The sequence below is a fragment of the Drosophila elegans genome, unplaced genomic scaffold, assembly GCF_018152505.1.
Source record: "Drosophila elegans isolate 14027-0461.03 unplaced genomic scaffold, ASM1815250v1 contig_516, whole genome shotgun sequence".
Lineage (NCBI taxonomy): Eukaryota > Metazoa > Arthropoda > Insecta > Diptera > Drosophilidae > Drosophila > Drosophila elegans.
In genome coordinates this window covers 1-24,047 of record NW_024545899.1, presented here as the reverse complement: position 1 = coordinate 24,047, position 24,047 = coordinate 1, and the positions used below count along the sequence as shown (strand labels likewise).

Genomic DNA, 24,047 nt, shown 5'->3' with positions numbered 1-24,047 from the left:
GTCCTTAATATTTTGTGGTAACGGATACATTGAGATTGTGAAAATTTTACATTGTTTAAACTCGTGAGAGAGAAATAGACGCACTTTTGTGAAGCTCCGCTTTAAACACCGAAAAACACCTTTAACTCGGCTTAAAAAATTAAAAACTGCTTACGGCAGCATCATTAATAAGAGTACAACACGTTAAAGCTCTTGTTGCCCGGAATAAATCGGTTTTAAGCATTAAATCGCTTCTTAATAAATCCACAATTAAGTGCAACAACAATCCAATAAAGAAACAGTGCATAGCAAAACACAAGAGCACAGAGACAAAACACTCAGCACATCAAAACACTCAACACATCAAAACACTCAACCCTCTCGGCACCAACACAATAATGTCTTCAGCAGCAAAGCGACTTAGGAAGGAAACTCACTCCGATCTGAAGGGAGTCCGTGACTCCGATGCTCAACTGCTTCCACGATCGACCTCAGATTTTCCGAGCTAAAGGAAAGTCTTTCAGGGAGATTCGTGATGGCGAGGCACGTATAACCGGCACTCTGGAAGAAAAATTTAAGTTAATAGCAGCTGACTGCAACAAACTCACACTGAGAGTCACTCAATTGGAGAGCGAGGTGAGAGAGATGGGGATGCTGAGGCAGCGGGTCCAGGAGCTGGAGGCGAAACTGTCTAAAAACTGCCAGGATCAGCGCGTTGACGAGTTGGAGGCAAAGTGGGTGGCCTCCTGCAACGCACAGGCGGCGTCTGAAGTCGCCTGTAACTTGCGTTGGCATGGGGTCCCACAAGTCCAGGGGGAAAATGTGAAAGCACTTTTTCACGCACTGTGCTTCTCTCTCAAACTGACCACGCATGCGACCGCGAAAACGACCCGTACAGTAGTGGATCCAATTATAATTATTAAAATGGACACGTGCACGATAAGGCGACACTGCTGCGTGCGATCGGGGCATACCGAAAAGAAAACAAAACGGAACTGAGCTTAAAGCTCATCGGCCTAGACTCGCCAGCGTTTATATATATAAACGAACAGCTGACCAAAACAAAATATGAAATTTTCAAGCGGGCGATGCATCTCAAGAGGCTGAAGCGCCTAACAGCTGTTTTCTCTCGCCGTGGAGATATCTTCGTAAAAGAGAGAGAGGGAGGGGAGGCCATTTGCGTGCAAAGCCTGGGCGAACTGGCTCAAATGGAGATTTGCACCCCCGATGAATTAGCTGCGCTGGAAGCTGCTAGTTCTGGGACATTAAATGATAATTCATTTCGCACCTAAGAGGCGCTTATATTTATATACCATTGTTGTGAAATTATCAGTAGTTTTATTATATTTATTTAGGATTAGTATCAGTCGCATTAATTTTATTTTGTTTCTTGGTGTGGTGTGTCTTTATGTCATAAATATTTATAGACTGCGAGCGCAGCTAATATTACAATTAAATAATTTAAAATGGGTGACAGCAACAACAATAACATAAACATAAATCCAAATCGATCAAATAGCCATGCGATGTTAAGGGTTCTCGGTCTCTGTGTCATATAAATGCTCAAAGCCTCACACGAAAAATTGAAAAATTTAGATACCTCTTTATCAATTCGAGTGTAGATGTTATATGTGTTTCTGAAACTTGGTTTGTTCCTCATTTATGTGATGTTTTAGTTGAATGTGATGGTTATAATTTGCATCGCTCTGATCGTGATAGTCATGGGGGTGGGGTTGCTATATATGTTAGTAAAAAGTTATGTTCCACGTTTATATGTAAACACTCAACAAGTAGAGCAATTGAATATTTATTTATAGAAATTAAATGCCAAAGATATGCTGATAAGCTACTAATTGTGTGTATATACCGACCTAACTGCCGGATTGACTATAAACAATTTTTAAACATCATTCCTGACGTGTCAATTAATTATTCAGACGTCATTATAACAGGCGATTTTAATAGCGATATTTTAAGGGGTTCCGACCTTGCAGAGGACATGAAATCGCTGGGGATGAAGTTGGTTAACTTTGTGTTTTTCTACGCATTTTACTGATTTCTAGTTCTGGCCGTTGTTTTTTGGTTACAAAATTTCTGTATATTATGTAAAGTAATAATCTTAAAAATGTAATGATAAATGATCTGATTATATTTTTGAGCGGCTCTAATAACTATTTCGGAAAAATTAGTTAAATTAAACTCCTCTTTTATGCAGAGAGCTGTTTCTGTTAATGTCGAGTGTGCTCTTTCTACTTGTCCGTTTGAAGTACTGTGTCTTGGTTCTGCGTAATGCAAAGTAATTCCACACCTTTGTGCAAATGATTTCAATTGGGCCGAGGTAAAACTAGGTTCGTTATCGGTTATAATTACTTTTGCTTGGGGAAATTGTTGAAGTAGTTCCATTACCTTAATTTCAATGTTTAACGTATTTTGAATTTCTTTTACAACAAGGTATTTTGAATACGCGTCTATACAAGTAATAAATGTTAAGTTTTGCGCGTAGTATATATCTATATGTAAATTTTCTCCTTCTTTAGTTGGAATAGGGGCTTCCCCGATTGGAATTTTTATTGGGTGCCTGTTATATATGTTTTCATTACAAATCACACAATTTTTTATATATTCTTTCAATTTTTTAAATAAGTTTGACCAATAATATAACCTACTGATTTGTTTATAATTTTCATCTAGACCCCTATGAGCTCGACTGTGTGTTTCTTCTATAATTATGGCTTTATCTTCATCGTTTTCTATGTCTTGAAGAAAGATTCTCGTAAAAAGAAATGGGTTAGTGAAATTATTTTTTAAGGGTAATTGAATGTGATATAAGTCCTCTAATGTACAATGAATTCCTACCGTAATGTTTGGTGGAATATACTCTTTAAATATAGTTATTAAATTTTCTGGTGTATCGTATTCAATTATGTGTCGTGTCCTGCCAAAAACTTCCACTGACCCATGTATTGTAAACCTCCCCGTTGTTAATAACAGTTGTTGCTTAAACTGATTTAACGGTTTACGGGTCTCTTGTATTACATTTTCAAAACTACTGTCAGCAGAATGCTGTGTGTTTTGATCTGAGTCTGACTGTTCTGTTTGTTCTACATCACTGTTTGTAATGTTATTTATTTGTATTCGAGATAATGCACCGGCTACAACATTTGTTGTACCGGGTTTATATATTATTTTTGGGGTAAAGCTTTCTAAGAAAGAATACGATCTTTTCATTTCTACGTTGGGATTTTTGTCCAAAATCGTAAAAGACAAAGATTGATGGTCCGTTTGGATTTCTATACCAACTACTCCGTACAAATAATTTCTCAAATTTTTTAAGGCCCATACTATTGCTAGCAGTTCCTTTTTGTTAGTGACATAAAGTTGCTCGGTTTTATATTAAGTGTCTTAGAAATGAAAGTAATTGGTTTGTTATCCTGTGATAATACCGCCCCAATAGCTACGTCTGATGCGTCTGTTGTCAAAGTGAATTTTTTACCATAATCTGGTTGAACTAGTTCAACTTGTGCTATTAGATTCTCTTTTAGTTCGTTAAAAGCTTGTTTAGCTGAATCGTCTAATTGTACTAAAACTTTTGTAGATATTCTTTTAGAAACATTTCCATTTTCCCCTCCTAAATATTTTGTAAGTGGTTTTGCAATTTTTGCATAATTACGTATAAATTTTCGGTAATAGCCAGTTAAGCCTAGAAAACTTCGAAGTTCTTAATATTTTGTGGTAACGGATACATTGAGATTGTGAAAATTTTACATTGTTTAAACTCGTGAGAGAGAAATAGACGCACTTTTGTGAAGCTCCGCTTTAAACACCGAAAAACACCTTTAACTCGGCTTAAAAATTAAAAACTGCTTACGGCAGCATCATTAATAAGAGTACAACACGTTAAAGCTCTTGTTGCCCGGAATAAATCGGTTTTAAGCATTAAATCGCTTCTTAATAAATCCACAATTAAGTGCAACAACAATCCAATAAAGAAACAGTGCATAGCAAAACACAAGAGCACAGAGACAAAACACTCAGCACATCAAAACACTCAACACATCAAAACACTCAACCCTCTCGGCACCAACACAATAATGTCTTCAGCAGCAAAGCGACTTAGGAAGGAAACTCACTCCGATCTGAAGGGAGTCCGTGACTCCGATGCTCAACTGCTTCCACGATCGACCTCAGATTTTCCGAGCTAAAGGAAAGTCTTTCAGGGGAGATTCGTGATGGCGAGGCACGTATAACCGGCACTCTGGAAGAAAAATTTAAGTTAATAGCAGCTGACTGCAACAAACTCACACTGAGAGTCACTCAATTGGAGAGCGAGGTGAGAGAGATGGGGATGCTGAGGCAGCGGGTCCAGGAGCTGGAGGCGAAACTGTCTAAAAACTGCCAGGATCAGCGCGTTGACGAGTTGGAGGCAAAGTGGGTGGCCTCCTGCAACGCACAGGCGGCGTCTGAAGTCGCCTGTAACTTGCGTTGGCATGGGGTCCCACAAGTCCAGAAGGAAAATGTGAAAGCACTTTTTCACGCACTGTGCTTCTCTCTCAAACTGACCACGCATGCGACCGCGAAAACGACCCGTACAGTAGTGGATCCAATTATAATTATTAAAATGGACACGTGCACGATAAGGCGACACTGCTGCGTGCGATCGGGGCATACCGAAAAGAAAACAAAACGGAACTGAGCTTAAAGCTCATCGGCCTAGACTCGCCAGCGTTTATATATATAAACGAACAGCTGACCAAAACAAAATATGAAATTTTCAAGCGGGCGATGCATCTCAAGAGGCTGAAGCGCCTAACAGCTGTTTTCTCTCGCCGTGGAGATATCTTCGTAAAAGAGAGAGAGGGAGGGGAGGCCATTTGCGTGCAAAGCCTGGGCGAACTGGCTCAAATGGAGATTTGCACCCCCGATGAATTAGCTGCGCTGGAAGCTGCTAGTTCTGGGACATTAAATGATAATTCATTTCGCACCTAAGAGGCGCTTATATTTATATACCATTGTTGTGAAATTATCAGTAGTTTTATTATATTTATTTAGGATTAGTATCAGTCGCATTAATTTTATTTTGTTTCTTGGTGTGGTGTGTCTTTTGTCATAAATATTTATAGACTGCGAGCGCAGCTAATATTACAATTAAATAATTTAAAATGGGTGACAGCAACAACAATAACATAAACATAAATCCAAATCGATCAAATAGCCATGCGATGTTAAGGGTTCTCGGTCTCTGTGTCATATAAATGCTCAAAGCCTCACACGAAAAATTGAAAAATTTAGATACCTCTTTATCAATTCGAGTGTAGATGTTATATGTGTTTCTGAAACTTGGTTTGTTCCTCATTTATGTGATGTTTTAGTTGAATGTGATGGTTATAATTTGCATCGCTCTGATCGTGATAGTCATGGGGGTGGGGTTGCTATATATGTTAGTAAAAAGTTATGTTCCACGTTTATATGTAAACACTCAACCAGTAGAGCAATTGAATATTTATTTATAGAAATTAAATGCCAAAGATATGCTGATAAGCTACTAATTGTGTGTATATACCGACCTAACTGCCGGATTGACTATAAACAATTTTTAAACATCATTCCTGACGTGTCAATTAATTATTCAGACGTCATTATAACAGGCGATTTTAATAGCGATATTTTAAGGGGTTCCGACCTTGCAGAGGACATGAAATCGCTGGGGATAAAGTTGGTTAACTTTGTGTTTTTCTACGCATTTTACCAAAACCCGCAACTCGCTTTTAGACTTATTTTTTGTGTCTAATACAGACAAAGTAGCTACATATGACCAACTTATTGTCCCATCGTTCTCAAAACATGACCTCATATACTTGACTTACGCACTTGACCTACAATACCTTGACCACCCAATAGTTTTTAGGGACTTTAGAAATATCAACTATGACCTTTTGGACTCCACCTTTAATTTGTGCAATTGGAATGACATATATTCCCTTTCCGAAGTAGACGAACAAGTTAACCTTTTACAAAACAATATTTGTTATTTATATAACTGTGTCGTACCTGTTCGTAGCAAAGTTATTCGTTTTTCTGAAAAACCATGGTTCCAAAGAAACATCAAAGACGCAATATTACAGCGTGACGGAGCGTACAATAATAATGTACACTTGTATGCTGATGATGTCCAAATGTATGTGAGTCGTCCTTTAAACAGAATAAATGAATGTATAGATGTTTGTAACAGAGAACTTGAACGTGTAAATGAGTGGGCCGGCAACAATGGACTTGGGATCAACCCATCAAAATCAAAATGTCTTGTCATAAGTAAAAGAAAGATAATTTTTAACAATTTGCAGCCACTGAGTATGAATAGCACGCCACTTGAGTACGTTGATACAGCTGTAAACGTAGGTTTTACATTCAACAGAACTCTTACCTGGAATGATCATATTAAAAAGTCTGTAGGGAAAACATATGGCATAATAAGGACATTATCCGTAACTAAAAATTGCCTGCACACCCATATACGTTTACTAATAGCTAAAACCTGCATTGTTCCAGTGCTATTTTATGGAGTAGAAGTTTTTTCAAACTGTGACACTACCAGTAAGAACAAAATTAAAGTTCTATTTAATTGCATAGCCAGGTATATATTCAACAAACCACATACAGATCACGTATCTGAATTTTCGCTGAAAATATTCGATATCTCGCTAAATGAATGGATAAAGATGCGGAACTTAATTTTTCTGCAAAACATTATTTTCCAAAAAGAACCTTTGTATCTTTTCGAAAAACTTCAATTTACATCCTCTAGAAGAGCAAACAATCTTACTTGCATAAGACCTAGATCATTGACATCCGAAAGACAATTTTTAATTAATGCTATTCGATCATGGAATCAGCTCCCAAACCATCTTAAAAATATTAGCAGTGCCTTTAAAACACTATTACGTAAATTGAAGTAAAAATAGAAGGCGACTTAGGTTAGTTTTTATGAAAATTAGTTTTAAGTATAATGTAACAATTAAATATTTGCAAACTCGTAGTGACTAGCGCATTAACTTATAAGTTCCAAACTTGTAGCGTTAGGATGAAATTTTATAATTAATACAAAATACAAAATACAAATACAAATACATTAAAAGAAACAATGTAACCAAGAAAGGAGGTTTCTAATTTAAAGAATTTAGATTTTTCGAGAGAAATTTTCATATTTGCTCTTTGTAAAATGCCTATTATTTGAGTTAAATCTGAGAAATGTTGCTCGATTGTGTTTGAAAAAATTATAATATCGTCCATGTAGACGTGGCATGTTTTTCCTACTTGTTCTCTGAGAATATCATCCATTGCTCTCTGGAAAATTCTGGGCGCATTGGTTAACCCGAAAATGTTAAGTTTTGCGCGTAGTATATATCTATATGTAAATTTTCTCCTTCTTTAGTTGGAATAGGGGCTTCCCCGATTGGAATTTTTATTGGGTGCCTGTTATATATGTTTTCATTACAAATCACACAATTTTTTATATATTCTTTCAATTTTTTAAATAAGTTTGACCAGTAATATAACCTACTGATTTGTTTATAATTTTCATCTAGACCCCTATGAGCTCGACTGTGTGTTTCTTCTATAATTATGGCTTTATCTTCATCGTTTTCTATGTCTTGAAGAAAGATTCTCGTAAAAAGAAATGGGTTAGTGAAATTATTTTTTAAGGGTAATTGAATGTGATATAAGTCCTCTAATGTACAATGAATTCCTACCGTAATGTTTGGTGGAATATACTCTTTAAATATAGTTATTAAATTTTCTGGTGTATCGTATTCAATTATGTGTCGTGTCCTGCCAAAAACTTCCACTGACCCATGTATTGTAAACCTCCCCGTTGTTAATAACAGTTGTTGCTTAAACTGATTTAACGGTTTACGGGTCTCTTGTATTACATTTTCAAAACTACTGTCAGCAGAATGCTGTGTGTTTTGATCTGAGTCTGACTGTTCTGTTTGTTCTACATCACTGTTTGTAATGTTATTTATTTGTATTCGAGATAATGCACCGGCTACAACATTTGTTGTACCGGGTTTATATATTATTTTTGGGGTAAAGCTTTCTAAGAAAGAATACGATCTTTTCATTTCTACGTTGGGATTTTTGTCCAAAATCGTAAAAGACAAAGATTGATGGTCCGTTTGGATTTCTATACCAACTACTCCGTACAAATAATTTCTCAAATTTTTTAAGGCCCATACTATTGCTAGCAGTTCCTTTTTGTTAGTGACATAAAGTTGCTCGGTTTTATATTAAGTGTCTTAGAAATGAAAGTAATTGGTTTGTTATCCTGTGATAATACCGCCCCAATAGCTACGTCTGATGCGTCTGTTGTCAAAGTGAATTTTTTACCATAATCTGGTTGAACTAGTTCAACTTGTGCTATTAGATTCTCTTTTAGTTCGTTAAAAGCTTGTTTAGCTGAATCGTCTAATTTTACTAAAACTTTTGTAGATATTCTTTTAGAAACATTTCCATTTTCCCCTCCTAAATATTTTGTAAGTGGTTTTGCAATTTTTGCATAATTACGTATAAATTTTCGGTAATAGCCAGTTAAGCCTAGAAAACTTCGAAGTCCTTAATATTTTGTGGTAACGGATACATTGAGATTGTGAAAATTTTACATTGTTTAAACTCGTGAGAGAGAAATAGACGCACTTTTGTGAAGCTCCGCTTTAAACACCGAAAAACACCTTTAACTCGGCTTAAAAATTAAAAACTGCTTACGGCAGCATCATTAATAAGAGTACAACACGTTAAAGCTCTTGTTGCCCGAAATAAATCGGTTTTAAGCATTAAATCGCTTCTTAATAAATCCACAATTAAGTGCAACAACAATCCAATAAAGAAACAGTGCATAGCAAAACACAAGAGCACAGAGACAAAACACTCAGCACATCAAAACACTCAACACATCAAAACACTCAACCCTCTCGGCACCAACACAATAATGTCTTCAGCAGCAAAGCGACTTAGGAAGGAAACTCACTCCGATCTGAAGGGAGCCCGTGACTCCGATGCTCAACTGCTTCCACGATCGACCTCAGATTTTCCGAGCTAAAGGAAAGTCTTTCAGGGGAGATTCGTGATGGCGAGGCACGTATAACCGGCACTCTGGAAGAAAAATTTAAGTTAATAGCAGCTGACTGCAACAAACTCACACTGAGAGTCACTCAATTGGAGAGCGAGGTGAGAGAGATGGGGATGCTGAGGCAGCGGGTCCAGGAGCTGGAGGCGAAACTGTCTAAAAACTGCCAGGGTCAGCGCGTTGACGAGTTGGAGGCAAAGTGGGTGGCCTCCTGCAACGCACAGGCGGCGTCTGAAGTCGCCTGTAACTTGCGTTGGCATGGGGTCCCACAAGTCCAGGGGGAAAATGTGAAAGCACTTTTTCACGCACTGTACTTCTCTCTCAAACTGACCACGCATGCGACCGCGAAAACGACCCGTACAGTAGTGGATCCAATTATAATTATTAAAATGGACACGTGCACGATAAGGCGACACTGCTGCGTGCGATCGGGGCATACCGAAAAGAAAACAAAACGGAACTGAGCTTAAAGCTCATCGGCCTAGACTCGCCAGCGTTTATATATATAAACGAACAGCTGACCAAAACAAAATATGAAATTTTCAAGCGGGCGATGCATCTCAAGAGGCTGAAGCGCCTAACAGCTGTTTTCTCTCGCCGTGGAGATATCTTCGTAAAGGAGAGAGAGGGAGGGGAGGCCATTTGCGTGCAAAGCCTGGGCGAACTGGCTCAAATGGAGATTTGCACCCCCGATGAATTAGCTGCGCTGGAAGCTGCTAGTTCTGGGACATTAAATGATAATTCATTTCGCACCTAAGAGGCGCATATATTTATATACCATTGTTGTGAAATTATCAGTAGTTTTATTATATTTATTTAGGATTAGTATCAGTCGCATTAATTTTATTTTGTTTCTTGGTGTGGTGTGTCTTTATGTCATAAATATTTATAGACTGCGAGCGCAGCTAATATTACAATTAAATAATTTAAAATGGGTGACAGCAACAACAATAACATAAACATAAATCCAAATCGATCAAATAGCCATGCGATGTTAAGGGTTCTCGGTCTCTGTGTCATATAAATGCTCAAAGCCTCACACGATAAATTGAAGAATTTAGATACCTCTTTATCAATTCGAGTGTAGATGTTATATGTGTTTCTGAAACTTGGTTTGTTCCTCATTTGTGTGATGTTTTAGTTGAATGTGATGGTTATAATTTGCATCGCTCTGATCGTGATAGTCATGGGGGTGGGGTTGCTATATATGTTAGTAAAAAGTTATGTTCCACGTTTATATGTAAACACTCAACCAGTAGAGCAATTGAATATTTATTTATAGAAATTAAATGCCAAAGATATGCTGATAAGCTACTAATTGTGTGTATATACCGACCTAACTGCCGGATTGACTATAAACAATTTTTAAACATCATTCCTGACGTGTCAATTAATTATTCAGACGTCATTATAACAGGCGATTTTAATAGCGATATTTTAAGGGGTTCCGACCTTGCAGAGGACATGAAATCGCTGGGGATGAAGTTGGTTAACTTTGTGTTTTTCTACGCATTTTACCAAAACCCGCAACTCGCTTTTAGACTTATTTTTTGTGTCTAATACAGACAAAGTAGCTACATATGACCAACTTATTGTCCCATCGTTCTCAAAACATGACCTCATATACTTGACTTACGCACTTGACCTACAATACCTTGACCACCCAATAGTTTTTAGGGACTTTAGAAATATCAACTATGACCTTTTGGACTCCACCTTTAATTTGTGCAATTGGAATGACATATATTCCCTTTCCGAAGTAGACGAACAAGTTAACCTTTTACAAAACAATATTTGTTATTTATATAACTGTGTCGTACCTGTTCGTAGCAAAGTTATTCGTTTTTCTGAAAAACCATGGTTCCAAAGAAACATCAAAGACGCAATATTACAGCGTGACGGAGCGTACAATAATAATGTACACTTGTATGCTGATGATGTCCAAATGTATGTGAGTCGTCCTTTAAACAGAATAAATGAATGTATAGATGTTTGTAACAGAGAACTTGAACGTGTAAATGAGTGGGCCGGCAACAATGGACTTGGGATCAACCCATCAAAATCAAAATGTCTTGTCATAAGTAAAAGAAAGATAATTTTTAACAATTTGCAGCCACTGAGTATGAATAGCACGCCACTTGAGTACGTTGATACAGCTGTAAACGTAGGTTTTACATTCAACAGAACTCTTACCTGGAATGATCATATTAAAAAGTCTGTAGGGAAAACATATGGCATAATAAGGACATTATCCGTAACTAAAAATTGCCTGCACACCCATATACGTTTACTAATAGCTAAAACCTGCATTGTTCCAGTGCTATTTTATGGAGTAGAAGTTTTTTCAAACTGTGACACTACCAGTAAGAACAAAATTAAAGTTCTATTTAATTGCATAGCCAGGTATATATTCAACCAACCACATACAGATCACGTATCTGAATTTTCGCTGAAAATATTCGATATCTCGCTAAATGAATGGATAAAGATGCGGAACTTAATTTTTCTGCAAAACATTATTTTCCAAAAAGAACCTTTGTATCTTTTCGAAAAACTTCAATTTACATCCTCTAGAAGAGCAAACAATCTTACTTGCATAAGACCTAGATCATTGACATCCGAAAGACAATTTTTAATTAATGCTATTCGATCATGGAATCAGCTCCCAAACCATCTTAAAAATATTAGCAGTGCCTTTAAAACACTATTACGTAAATTGAAGTAAAAATAGAAGGCGACTTAGGTTAGTTTTTATGAAAATTAGTTTTAAGTATAATGTAACAATTAAATATTTGCAAACTCGTAGTGACTAGCGCATTAACTTATAAGTTCCAAACTTGTAGCGTTAGGATGAAATTTTATAATTAATACAAAATACAAAAATACAAATACAAATACATTAAAAGAAACAATGTAACCAAGAAAGGAGGTTTCTAATTTAAAGAATTTAGATTTTTCGAGAGAAATTTTCATATTTGCTCTTTGTAAAATGCCTATTATTTGAGTTAAATCTGAGAAATGTTGCTCGATTGTGTTTGAAAAATTATAATATCGTCCATGTAGACGTGGCATGTTTTTCCTACTTGTTCTCTGAGAATATCATCCATTGCTCTCTGGAAAATTCTGGGCGCATTGGTTAACCCGAAAATGTTAAGTTTTGCGCGTAGTATATATCTATATGTAAATTTTCTCCTTCTTTAGTTGGAATAGGGGCTTCCCCGATTGGAATTTTTATTGGGTGCCTGTTATATATGTTTTCATTACAAATCACACAATTTTTTATATATTCTTTCAATTTTTTAAATAAGTTTGACCAATAATATAACCTACTGATTTGTTTATAATTTTCATCTAGACCCCTATGAGCTCGACTGTGTGTTTCTTCTATAATTATGGCTTTATCTTCATCGTTTTCTATGTCTTGAAGAAAGATTCTCGTAAAAAGAAATGGGTTAGTGAAATTATTTTTTAAGGGTAATTGAATGTGATATAAGTCCTCTAATGTACAATGAATTCCTACCGTAATGTTTGGTGGAATATACTCTTTAAATATAGTTATTAAATTTTCTGGTGTATCGTATTCAATTATGTGTCGTGTCCTGCCAAAAACATCCACTGACCCATGTATTGTAAACCTCCCCGTTGTTAATAACAGTTGTTGCTTAAACTGATTTAACGGTTTACGGGTCTCATGTATTACATTTTCAAAACTACTGTCAGCAGAATGCTGTGTGTTTTGATCTGAGTCTGACTGTTCTGTTTGTTCTACATCACTGTTTGTAATGTTATTTATTTGTATTCGAGATAATGCACCGGCTACAACATTTGTTGTACCGGGTTTATATATTATTTTTGGGGTAAAGCTTTCTAAGAAAGAATACGATCTTTTCATTTCTACGTTGGGATTTTTGTCCAAAATCGTAAAAGATAAAGATTGATGGTCCGTTTGGATTTCTATACCAACTACTCCGTACAAATAATTTCTCAAATTTTTTAAGGCCCATACTATTGCTAGCAGTTCCTTTTTGTTAGTGACATAAAGTTGCTCGGTTTTATATTAAGTGTCTTAGAAATGAAAGTAATTGGTTTGTTATCCTGTGATAATACCGCCCCAATAGCTACGTCTGATGCGTCTGTTGTCAAAGTGAATTTTTTACCATAATCTGGTTGAACTAGTTCAACTTGTGCTATTAGATTCTCTTTTAGTTCATTAAAAGCTTGTTTAGCTGAATCGTCTAATTTTACTAAAACTTTTGTAGATATTCTTTTAGAAACATTTCCATTTTCCCCTCCTAAATATTTTCTAAGTGGTTTTGCAATTTTTGCATAATTACGTATAAATTTTCGGTAATAGCCAGTTAAGCCTAGAAAACTTCGAAGTCCTTAATATTTTGTGGTAACGGATACATTGAGATTGTGAAAATTTTACATTGTTTAAACTCGTGAGAGAGAAATAGACGCACTTTTGTGAAGCTCCGCTTTAAACACCGAAAAACACCTTTAACTCGGCTTAAAAAATTAAAAACTGCTTACGGCAGCATCATTAATAAGAGTACAACACGTTAAAGCTCTTGTTGCCCGAAATAAATCGGTTTTAAGCATTAAATCGCTTCTTAATAAATCCACAATTAAGTGCAACAACAATCCAATAAAGAAACAGTGCATAGCAAAACACAAGAGCACAGAGACAAAACACTCAGCACATCAAAACACTCAACACAGCAAAACACTCAACCCTCTCGGCACCAACACAATAATGTCTTCAGCAGCAAAGCGACTTAGGAAGGAAACTCACTCCGATCTGAAGGGAGCCCGTGACTCCGATGCTCAACTGCTTCCACGATCGACCTCAGATTTTCCGAGCTAAAGGAAAGTCTTTCAGGGGAGATTCGTGATGGCGAGGCACGTATAACCGGCACTCTGGAAGAAAAATTTAAGTTAATAGCAGCTGACTGCAACAAACTCACACTGAGAGTCACTCAATTGGAGAGCGAGGTGAGAGAGATGGGGATGCTGAGGCAGAGGGTCCAGGAGCTGGAGGCGAAACTGTCTAAAAACTGCCAGGATCAGCGCGTTGACGAGTTGGAGGCAAAGTGGGTGGCCTCCTGCAACGCACAGGCGGCGTCTGAAGTCGCCTGTAACTTGCGTTGGCATGGGGTCCCACAAGTCCAGGGGGAAAATGTGAAAGCACTTTTTCACGCACTGTGCTTCTCTCTCAAACTGACCACGCATGCGACCGCGAAAACGACCCGTACAGTAGTGGATCCAATTATAATTATTAAAATGGACACGTGCACGATAAGGCGACACTGCTGCGTGCGATCGGGGCATACCGAAAAGAAAACAAAACGGAACTGAGCTTAAAGCTCATCGGCCTAGACTCGCCAGCGTTTATATATATAAACGAACAGCTGACCAAAACAAAATATGAAATTTTCAAGCGGGCGATGCATCTCAAGAGGCTGAAGCGCCTAACAGCTGTTTTCTCTCGCCGTGGAGATATCTTCGTAAAGGAGAGAGAGGGAGGGGAGGCCATTTGCGTGCAAAGCCTGGGCGAACTGGCTCAAATGGAGATTTGCACCCCCGATGAATTAGCTGCGCTGGAAGCTGCTAGTTCTGGGACATTAAATGATAATTCATTTCGCACCTAAGAGGCGCTTATATTTATATACCATTGTTGTGAAATTATCAGTAGTTTTATTATATTTATTTAGGATTAGTATCAGTCGCATTAATTTTATTTTGTTTCTTGGTGTGGTGTGTCTTTATGTCATAAATATTTATAGACTGCGAGCGCAGCTAATATTACAATTAAATAATTTAAAATGGGTGACAGCAACAACAATAACATAAACATAAATCCAAATCGATCAAATAGCCATGCGATGTTAAGGGTTCTCGGTCTCTGTGTCATATAAATGCTCAAAGCCTCACACGATAAATTGAAGAATTTAGATACCTCTTTATCAATTCGAGTGTAGATGTTATATGTGTTTCTGAAACTTGGTTTGTTCCTCATTTGTGTGATGTTTTAGTTGAATGTGATGGTTATAATTTGCATCGCTCTGATCGTGATAGTCATGGGGGGTGGGGTTGCTATATATGTTAGTAAAAAGTTATGTTCCACGTTTATATGTAAACACTCAACCAGTAGAGCAATTGAATATTTATTTATAGAAATTAAATGCCAAAGATATGCTGATAAGCTACTAATTGTGTGTATATACCGACCTAACTGCCGGATTGACTATAAACAATTTTTAAACATCATTCCTGACGTGTCAATTAATTATTCAGACGTCATTATAACAGGCGATTTTAATAGCGATATTTTAAGGGGTTCCGACCTTGCAGAGGACATGAAATCGCTGGGGATGAAGTTGGTTAACTTTGTGTTTTTCTACGCATTTTACCAAAACCCGCAACTCGCTTTTAGACTTATTTTTTGTGTCTAATACAGACAAAGTAGCTACATATGACCAACTTATTGTCCCATCGTTCTCAAAACATGACCTCATATACTTGACTTACGCACTTGACCTACAATACCTTGACCACCCAATAGTTTTTAGGGACTTTAGAAATATCAACTATGACCTTTTGGACTCCACCTTTAATTTGTGCAATTGGAATGACATATATTCCCTTTCCGAAGTAGACGAACAAGTTAACCTTTTACAAAACAATATTTGTTATTTATATAACTGTGTCGTACCTGTTCGTAGCAAAGTTATTCGTTTTTCTGAAAAACCATGGTTCCAAAGAAACATCAAAGACGCAATATTACAGCGTGACGGAGCGTACAATAATAATGTACACTTGTATGCTGATGATGTCCAAATGTATGTGAGTCGTCCTTTAAACAGAATAAATGAATGTATAGATGTTTGTAACAGAGAACTTGAACGTGTAAATGAGTGGGCCGGCAACAATGGACTTGGGATCAACCCATCAAAATCAAAATGTCTTGTCATAAGTAAAAGAAAGATAATTTTTAACAATTTGCAGCCACTGAGTATGAATAGCACGCCACTTGAGTACGTTGATACAGCTGTAAACGTAGGTTTTACATTCAACAGAACTCTTACCTGGAATGATCATATTAAAAAGTCTGTAGGGAAAACATATGGCATAATAAGGACATTATCCGTAACTAAAAATTGCCTGCACACCCATATACGTTTACTAATAGCTAAAACCTGCATTGTTCCAGTGCTATTTTATGGAGTAGAAGTTTTTCAAACTGTGACACTACCAGTAAGAACAAAATTAAAGTTCTATTTAATTGCATAGCCAGGTATATATTCAACCAACCACATACAGATCACGTATCTGAATTTTCGCTGAAAATATTCGATATCTCGCTAAATGAATGGATAAAGATGCGGAACTTAATTTTTCTGCAAAACATTATTTTCCAAAAAGAACCTTTGTATCTTTTCGAAAAACTTCAATTTACATCCTCTAGAAGAGCAAACAATCTTACTTGCATAAGACCTAGATCATTGACATCCGAAAGACAATTTTTAATTAATGCTATTCGATCATGGAATCAGCTCCCAAACCATCTTAAAAATATTAGCAGTGCCTTAAAAACACTATTACGTAAATTAAAGTAAAAATAGAAGGCGACTTAGATTAGTTTTTATGAAAATTAGTTTTAAGTATAATGTAACAATTAAATATTTGCAAACTCGTAGTGACTAGCGCATTAACTTATAAGTTCCAAACTTGTAGCGTTAGGATCAAATTTTATAATTAATACAAAATACAAAATACAAATACAAATACATTAAAAGAAACAATGTAACCAAGAAAGGAGGTTTCTAATTTAAAGAATTTAGATTTTTCGAGAGAAATTTTCATATTTGCTCTTTGTAAAATGCCTATTATTTGAGTTAAATCTGAGAAATGTTGCTCGATTGTGTTTGAAAAAATTATAATATCGTCCATGTAGACGTGGCATGTTTTTCCTACTTGTTCTCTGAGAATATCATCCATTGCTCTCTGGAAAATTCTGGGCGCATTGGTTAACCCGAAAGGCATGCGTAAAAGTTCAAATTTTCCGTTGTTAATAGAAAAAGATGTTTTTTCAATATCTGAGTCTTTCATAAGAATTTGATGGAATTCTGATTCCAAATCAATTGTGGAAAAATATTTTGCCTTTCCTAAGTTGGCTATTATAACAGACGGGTCTTGCATCGGGTATCTATCCGGTATTGTGTTCTCATTTAATTTTTTGTAGTCTATTACAAGTCTGTGTTTAGGGCTACCGTCTTCATTTTGACCCTTTTTGGGTACCACCAGTACTGCTGAATTGTAAGGTCTTCTACTCGGCCTTATAATATTTTCATTTATCATTCTATTGATTTCATTGTTAACGAAATCTGAAACTGATAAAGCATAGGGATATTGTTTACTATAAATGGCCCTTTCGTTATTTGTATTTATTTCGCCCCGAATATCAGTTCTAAAAGGGGTTTTGTGTTCCCAAACGTTTTAACTTTTTGTTGACGGAAAATTCTTCGTCGGTGTGTTCAGGAATTTTTTGTCCAAAACTATATAATTTTTTGTTGACGGATTTTTCTACGTCGGCGAGTTTAGGATTTCTAGATCCCAAACTATTTGATTTTTTGTTGACGGATATTTCTACGTCGGCGTGTTCAGGATTTCTAGATCCCAAACTATTTGATTTTTTGTTGACGGATAATTCTACGCCGGCTTGCTCAGGATTCTGTGATCCCAAGCTAAATAAACTTTTTCCACCATTTGTGAATCTGTTTTATTTTCACTTTGCTCTTCAAAGTATTTTTTTATAATATATTCTATTAATGGAAGGATATTTTTTCCATTTGTTAGCGATAATTGGTTTAAAGAATTATCCTCATCGTAAAGTAATTTTTCTTTTTTCCCGTTATAATTGATGGTCCCTTTTTGAATATCAATTACCGCTCCTATTTTTTTTAAAAGATTAAAACCTATAAGTAAGTCGGACTCTAACCCTTTATTTCATAAAATACTTGTGTGTCTTGTGTTAAATATCGTTATTAAATGATAATATTTTATTATTGTAAACCCATTAATGGTTGAAACTCCTTTGTAAATTGGGAGCTCTTTTTTATTTTGATAAATTCACCTTTTTATGTAACAAGATGTTGCTCCTGTATTAATTAAAACTTTTAATTCCTTTTCGATTTTTTTGCCAGTTCTCATTAAGTAGGGTAATCCTACTCCGGATTCTGATCTAAAAAATGATCCTCTTCTATGTTATTTACTCTCATAATTTTCTGAGCAGGCTGATTAATTGAACCAGTTGGTTCCCGCTTTAACTGTGGATGTGATTCAATTGGTTTGTTTTGAGTGGCGCTTATATTTGTTTTTTGCGCTTGGTTTTGATTATAATTATTTCTTGGATAATAATTATTATAATTTTGTTTGTTATTATTACCCCTGTTAAAATTATTATTAGGACGAATTTGATACTGGATTGATTTATCTATCTCCATGGGTTCAGGAGCAGGCTGTACCTGATTGTTATTATTTTGTCATATTCATTGCAGAGGGTAATATAAACTCAGTCTTGATCAGCAACTTTAGGAGAGCCTATCTAGTCGCCTTGCCGTTTTCAAATTAGTCTCTCAGTTTTAAATCTATCTGCAGGAAATTTTCCGAAAAGTAACCATTTTAGTACATGTAAAATATGAGTCGAGACCAGGCTTGTTGATAAATGATACGTCAATAGTGTAACTGTTTGGTTTGATCTTTATTTGCATTCACCGAACATTTTAAATTAAATGACCGCTGATGTCTTCCCGATGACATCACCTCCACCGAAACCCCCTCGAGCATTGTCCCACTAACGGCGATGCTGTTCAACCCGGACATAGGATCGCCAACGCAGTGGTCTCTGGATGCCGGATCGTGTAAACAACTGGGTCTCGGGCATCCGGCCGAAACCGCTGACCTAGGAGATTTCGCAAACTCAACATATGTACCCCACCCGCAAACGAAGCTCTCGATTGTACTTGAAACCAAAAATAAAAATCAGTCTGAGAGCGACACTTGAAAGCATAAGACTTTTATTCAGAAGCCTTCTCAAAACTCCACCAGGGTCTTCCCGAAGCCTCCTAAACTCCACCAGCACAGTCTACACCAGCCCGACCCGGCCACAGACGCAGAGTAATACAAGAATCGGCAGAGTCACAGAAGAATATGTTACCGTTTTGAGATGAACGGAAAAGTACTGCCTAAGACAATGCAGTTGGTCAAAGCTCTTACATATACATATGAATTAAGTTGCGCTTCATGTGCTCGTGTGAGTGTGGATAATGTGGACAATGATAGATAAGATAAACAAAGTAAACGAATAGGGTGTCTGATTCAAAAACAGACTGTTTTGACGACAACCGGGATAAACAATTAGTCACTCAGTCGAAAACGTTCGAAAAAATTTCTAAACGCGAGGTTTTGCGATTCGCGATGCTAATTCGCACATCGTAAACTAAAGTTATAATTAATAAATTAATTAATCTTTGCGCACTATCAATGAACAAATCAGTAAGAACGTGGATCAGCGCACTCAACGCCAAAAACAACAAGACGAAGCCCGTGAAAAATTTCTGAGAGAGTAAGACAAACGTCGTCTCTCTTTGGCCCGTAACAACGCTTATTTCTCGTTCACGAGTATTACTCTAGAACCGAAAGTGCCAGAAAGTGTAAGTTTACTGACCGCCGAAAAGCAGAGCGGGTTCGGCCATCCAGACATGCATGGAGCGCTATATTAATATTTCCAAGCGCAAGCTAACACCACAAAAAAATCTGACGGCAATATGCCAAAAATAAACCGTACGAACAAAGGCCCTGAAAATTTCGGGCCATTAAATGAAAGTAGATTTTCCATTCTGGCGGAGCCTGAAACAGAGTCTGAAAAATTATCCCCAAAGAAACTTAAGCTCCATCCTATCTTTATTTGGGAGAAGATCTCCAACAAAATAGTTGAGCTTGTCGGAAAAGATAACTTTCATGTTATTCCGCTTATGAAAGGGAATATAAGCGAAACTAAACTTCAAACCAAACCCGAAGATGATTTCCGAGCAGAGTCGAAGTACTTTAACGATGTCAAAAAGAATTACTACACGTACCAGCTGAAGTTGCAACGGCTTACAAGTTGTACTCAATGGAATAGAACCCGATGTGACCCTCTCCGAAGAAGCCGCAACGATTTTCTAAGTAGAGCTGGAGCCAGACAGCAGAACTTTGAAAAAAAAGGCAGTGCACCCGATCTACAAGTTGCAGTACCTTCAGAGGCCTCTATTACAGAGGCTATCCAGTCTACAAGGAGATGAAAAGTCGGATGCAACGAGCGACAACGGCACGCTAGAACATTTACATGAAATCACAACCGACTCTTGAAGTTTTATTCGCAACAGGAGCCAGGTCATCATTTGGCCTGCAATTACCACCAACGGCATTTCCTACGTCATTGCTCTAAGATCAAGCACAGCTCACATAGAACCGAAAATTGATAACATGCAGCCGGCCATGGGACAGCCACAAAGTAACATGGAAACTATGATGATAACATTGCAACAAAATATGATGGAATTTATGTCCTTCATGCAAACCACCATGAAAACTCTAATGCAAAACTAAAATATCTTGTTACAAATGCTGGCAGCTCAGCAGTCCAAATAAAATATACCTACGGTGTTTCACGGCATATACCTGAAATACAGTTGGGCAACTGCAACCTTGCCATTGCCGCTGTCTACTGCCCACAACGCTTTACAGTCTCCGAAGACCAATTCATGGACTTCTAAAATTCACTTGGAAGCATAGTCTTAAGGAAGCTGGTCGCAGACTTACCACGGTTCTAAGGCACGATGAAAAAAAGCACAACGTCAGTAAATTGAGAAACTTTCACCAACCAGCACCAAGTATCCCTTGTGGAGGGCCCATCCAAATCTAAGAGCGCCGGCCGAAACAGTAATTCCCATAAGAGACTCTTCAGGCAAGTATTTACATTAGCTTTAAACCTTCGAAATGTTTTTTACTACCGTCGCCGTCCATTCGAACTGGGACTGAGACGGCGCCAATTCTGTTTCAACTAAACGAAGTTGCAAAAGTCATAACCGAACAATTAAAAACAAAAAGGCCCCAGGCGGTGATCTAAAAACTCCTAAGATGCTAATTGAACTTTCAAACTGTGCAGTTGAGGTTATTTGTAAACTCTTTAACGGGATCACACGACTTGGATACTTCCCAAAAAAATGGAAAAATTCGGTAATCATAATGATCACAAAGCCAAGAAAAGATCACACAATACCAGCTTCAACAGACCGATAAGTTTAATCTCGTGTCTGTCAAAACGCATAATCCCGTTTCTGAAAGAGCACAACGATATTCCGGCACGTTAATTTGACTTTCGAGAAAGCAATGGAACAATAGAGCAAGTCAATCAGTGGCGTAGATAGCTTTTTGATATGGGGGGGATATGACTCAGAATAATATCCTGTTTTTTTGGAAGATTTATTTTACACTGCGATAATAATCCGCGTTGCACAGTCGTGTACAGAAATTGGTCACATTTTTCACATTGATAAGTTGCTTTATAAAAAAATTCTCTTATCGAAGAAGAAATTCAAGCTTTCGAGATTTTTTTGCTAATTCATCAATGACTTCGTCTGCTGTGATTATATGCAGCTGATGCAGCGCCGCAGCACGCAGTAAACTGAGAGGCACTGTGACTGACTGAGGTATCACTTGGAGGTCCGTTAGAAGCGCTGGAGTTATCATATTTTCCACGAACCCTCCAGATGAACAATAAACCGGCAGGCAGACGCCAAAACTTCGTAAATCCTGGGAAACGCAGCGACCGCTGGCAAGCTAAAAGATTCCAGGAAGAATTTGTCGGTTGACAAGAAGTCAACAGTATTGAACATAACTCGGGCATTCGAAATTTTAATATGCTGTACTGCACATCCATCGCGTAAAAATGTGTTTCAATTTTGAGATTATATCATCTTATAAATCTCAGACCCAAGGGGGGGGATTGATCCCCCTGATCCCCCCTATCTACGCTACTGGATATGACTGATGATACTATCGCCGGCATGTTTTTTCCACTAATTTTTGAGAACTACACTTTTCACAATTTGCACTTTTTTTCAGCTGTTTCATTTATACCCTAAATTGGTGCTCACTACGACGAAAATTGATGGAATTAAGTTCGCACATTCACATATAATTCGAAATATTTTATGTTTATTGCAGATTTTTGGTTGTTATTCCGATTTTTACACGAATGCAAAAAGATGAAAGATAGGCCAAAGCACAATTGACAAAACGCCACAAATTAACTTTCAACTTTTAGAAATTTGGACACATTTCCAGGAATTGTCCACAAAGTGAAAAGGCAGTCGAAGAAAACAAGCCCAACGCGCGAGTTTTAAGTGAACACAGTGACATGACGAAAGCAGTTTCAATTCAAAATCAGAATTGCGAGCGCTGTTTAATACGGGCAGCAAGTTCAACATTTTGCGCGAAGACTTATACAAGCAGTTAGCTTTGCCAAGGTTGAAAGAGTGCAGTGAATATTTAATTGGATTTGGAAAAGATCGCTGTGCCAATAAGATCAAGCCGGTTGGACAGTGTAAGCAAGCAGTATCGATTGACAACAGTGTTTATGACTTGAACTTCTTTATAATTCCGTGTGTCTGTATGGACACTCGTTTGATAATAGGGGAAGAACTGTTCTTGCAGCAGAAGTTTCGTTTTGTCCTACTGGTTTGCGTGTGCGAAAGTTCAACAATCTTGACGAAGATTAATTGGAATCCAATTTAATGCAAATCGAAGCAGTGATTGACAACGAAGAACTCGATATGAATCAATCAGCCAGTGAGTATGCAAAGAAAGAGGTGCGTGAACTAATAACGAAGTACATTCCTAAACCATCGAAGTCAACAAATATTGAAATGAAAATCATATTAAACGACGAAACCCCAATTTTTTCGCGACCGCGTAGATTTGCATTCGCTGAAACGAAAGTAATTGACGATCAAATCGAGCAGTGGCTCTCAAACGGCGTAATCGAAGAGTCCGACTCTGAATTTACAAGCCCGGTAGTGCTTGCTAAGAAAAACGACGGTTCCCAACGACTTTGTGTGGATTTCACGCGTATCAACAAGGTAATAATTAAAGACCATTTTCCGTTGCCCCTGATTGACCACCAGCTTGATCGCTTACAAGAAGCTATGATGTTTAGCACGATTGACTTGAGGAATGGCTTTTTTCATGTGTTTTTTCCGATTCCAGCAAGAAGTACACCTCATTCGTGACCCAAAGCGGGCAGTACCAGTTCTTTAAGGAGCTTTTTGGTTTGTCAAACTCACCTGGAGTGTTTCAGAGTCCCATTAATGCGATTTTCCGAACGCTGACTCCCAGAGGAATCGCTCTCCCTTACGTTGTCGATATCATTATACCAGCAAAGGACGAAAAGGAGGCTGTATCGAACCTCAAAGAAGTTATAGGAACTTGCAGCAACTATGGGCTAGAACTCAACCTAAAGAAATGTCATTTCCTGCAGACCCGTATTCAGTTTTTAGGTCACGTCATCGAGAATAAAACAATTTCCCCGACGCCTCAGAAGATCGATGCCGTTTCGAAATTCAAGACTCCACAGAATCTCAAGCAGCTAGAGGTTTGTAGTAGCCCAGAGGTAGGTGTTTACTAGATATTGGTAGTTTTCTAGCGTATAGACGGATCGGTGTTCGTGCACTTCTTGCATGGCTCGGTGCAAAGCTCGTCGGATATAGCGTGGGTCTTCCTCTTCATCTATATATCACACCCGTTATACTACGAAAAGTTTTAAGTGCATTATCTGTACTTTAATGACTGGTCAAAATATTGTAGATATCGGATGACACAGACGGACCCTAAAGAATATATA

At 37.3% G+C, this 24,047-nt stretch overlaps 1 protein-coding gene across 1 annotated transcript; it reads left to right on the top strand.

Moving 5' to 3' along the window:
* Positions 1-444: 444 nt before the first annotated feature.
* On the top strand, positions 445-23,816 carry LOC121467689 (filamin-A-interacting protein 1-like; the record flags this gene model as incomplete). Its single annotated transcript, XM_041709794.1, has 5 exons — positions 445-713; positions 4,168-4,407; positions 9,060-9,299; positions 13,954-14,193; positions 23,414-23,816. Coding segments are annotated over exons 1-5 (1,392 nt in total), but the record flags the coding sequence as incomplete, so codon positions are not given.
* Between the last annotated feature and the right edge of the window lie 231 nt (positions 23,817-24,047).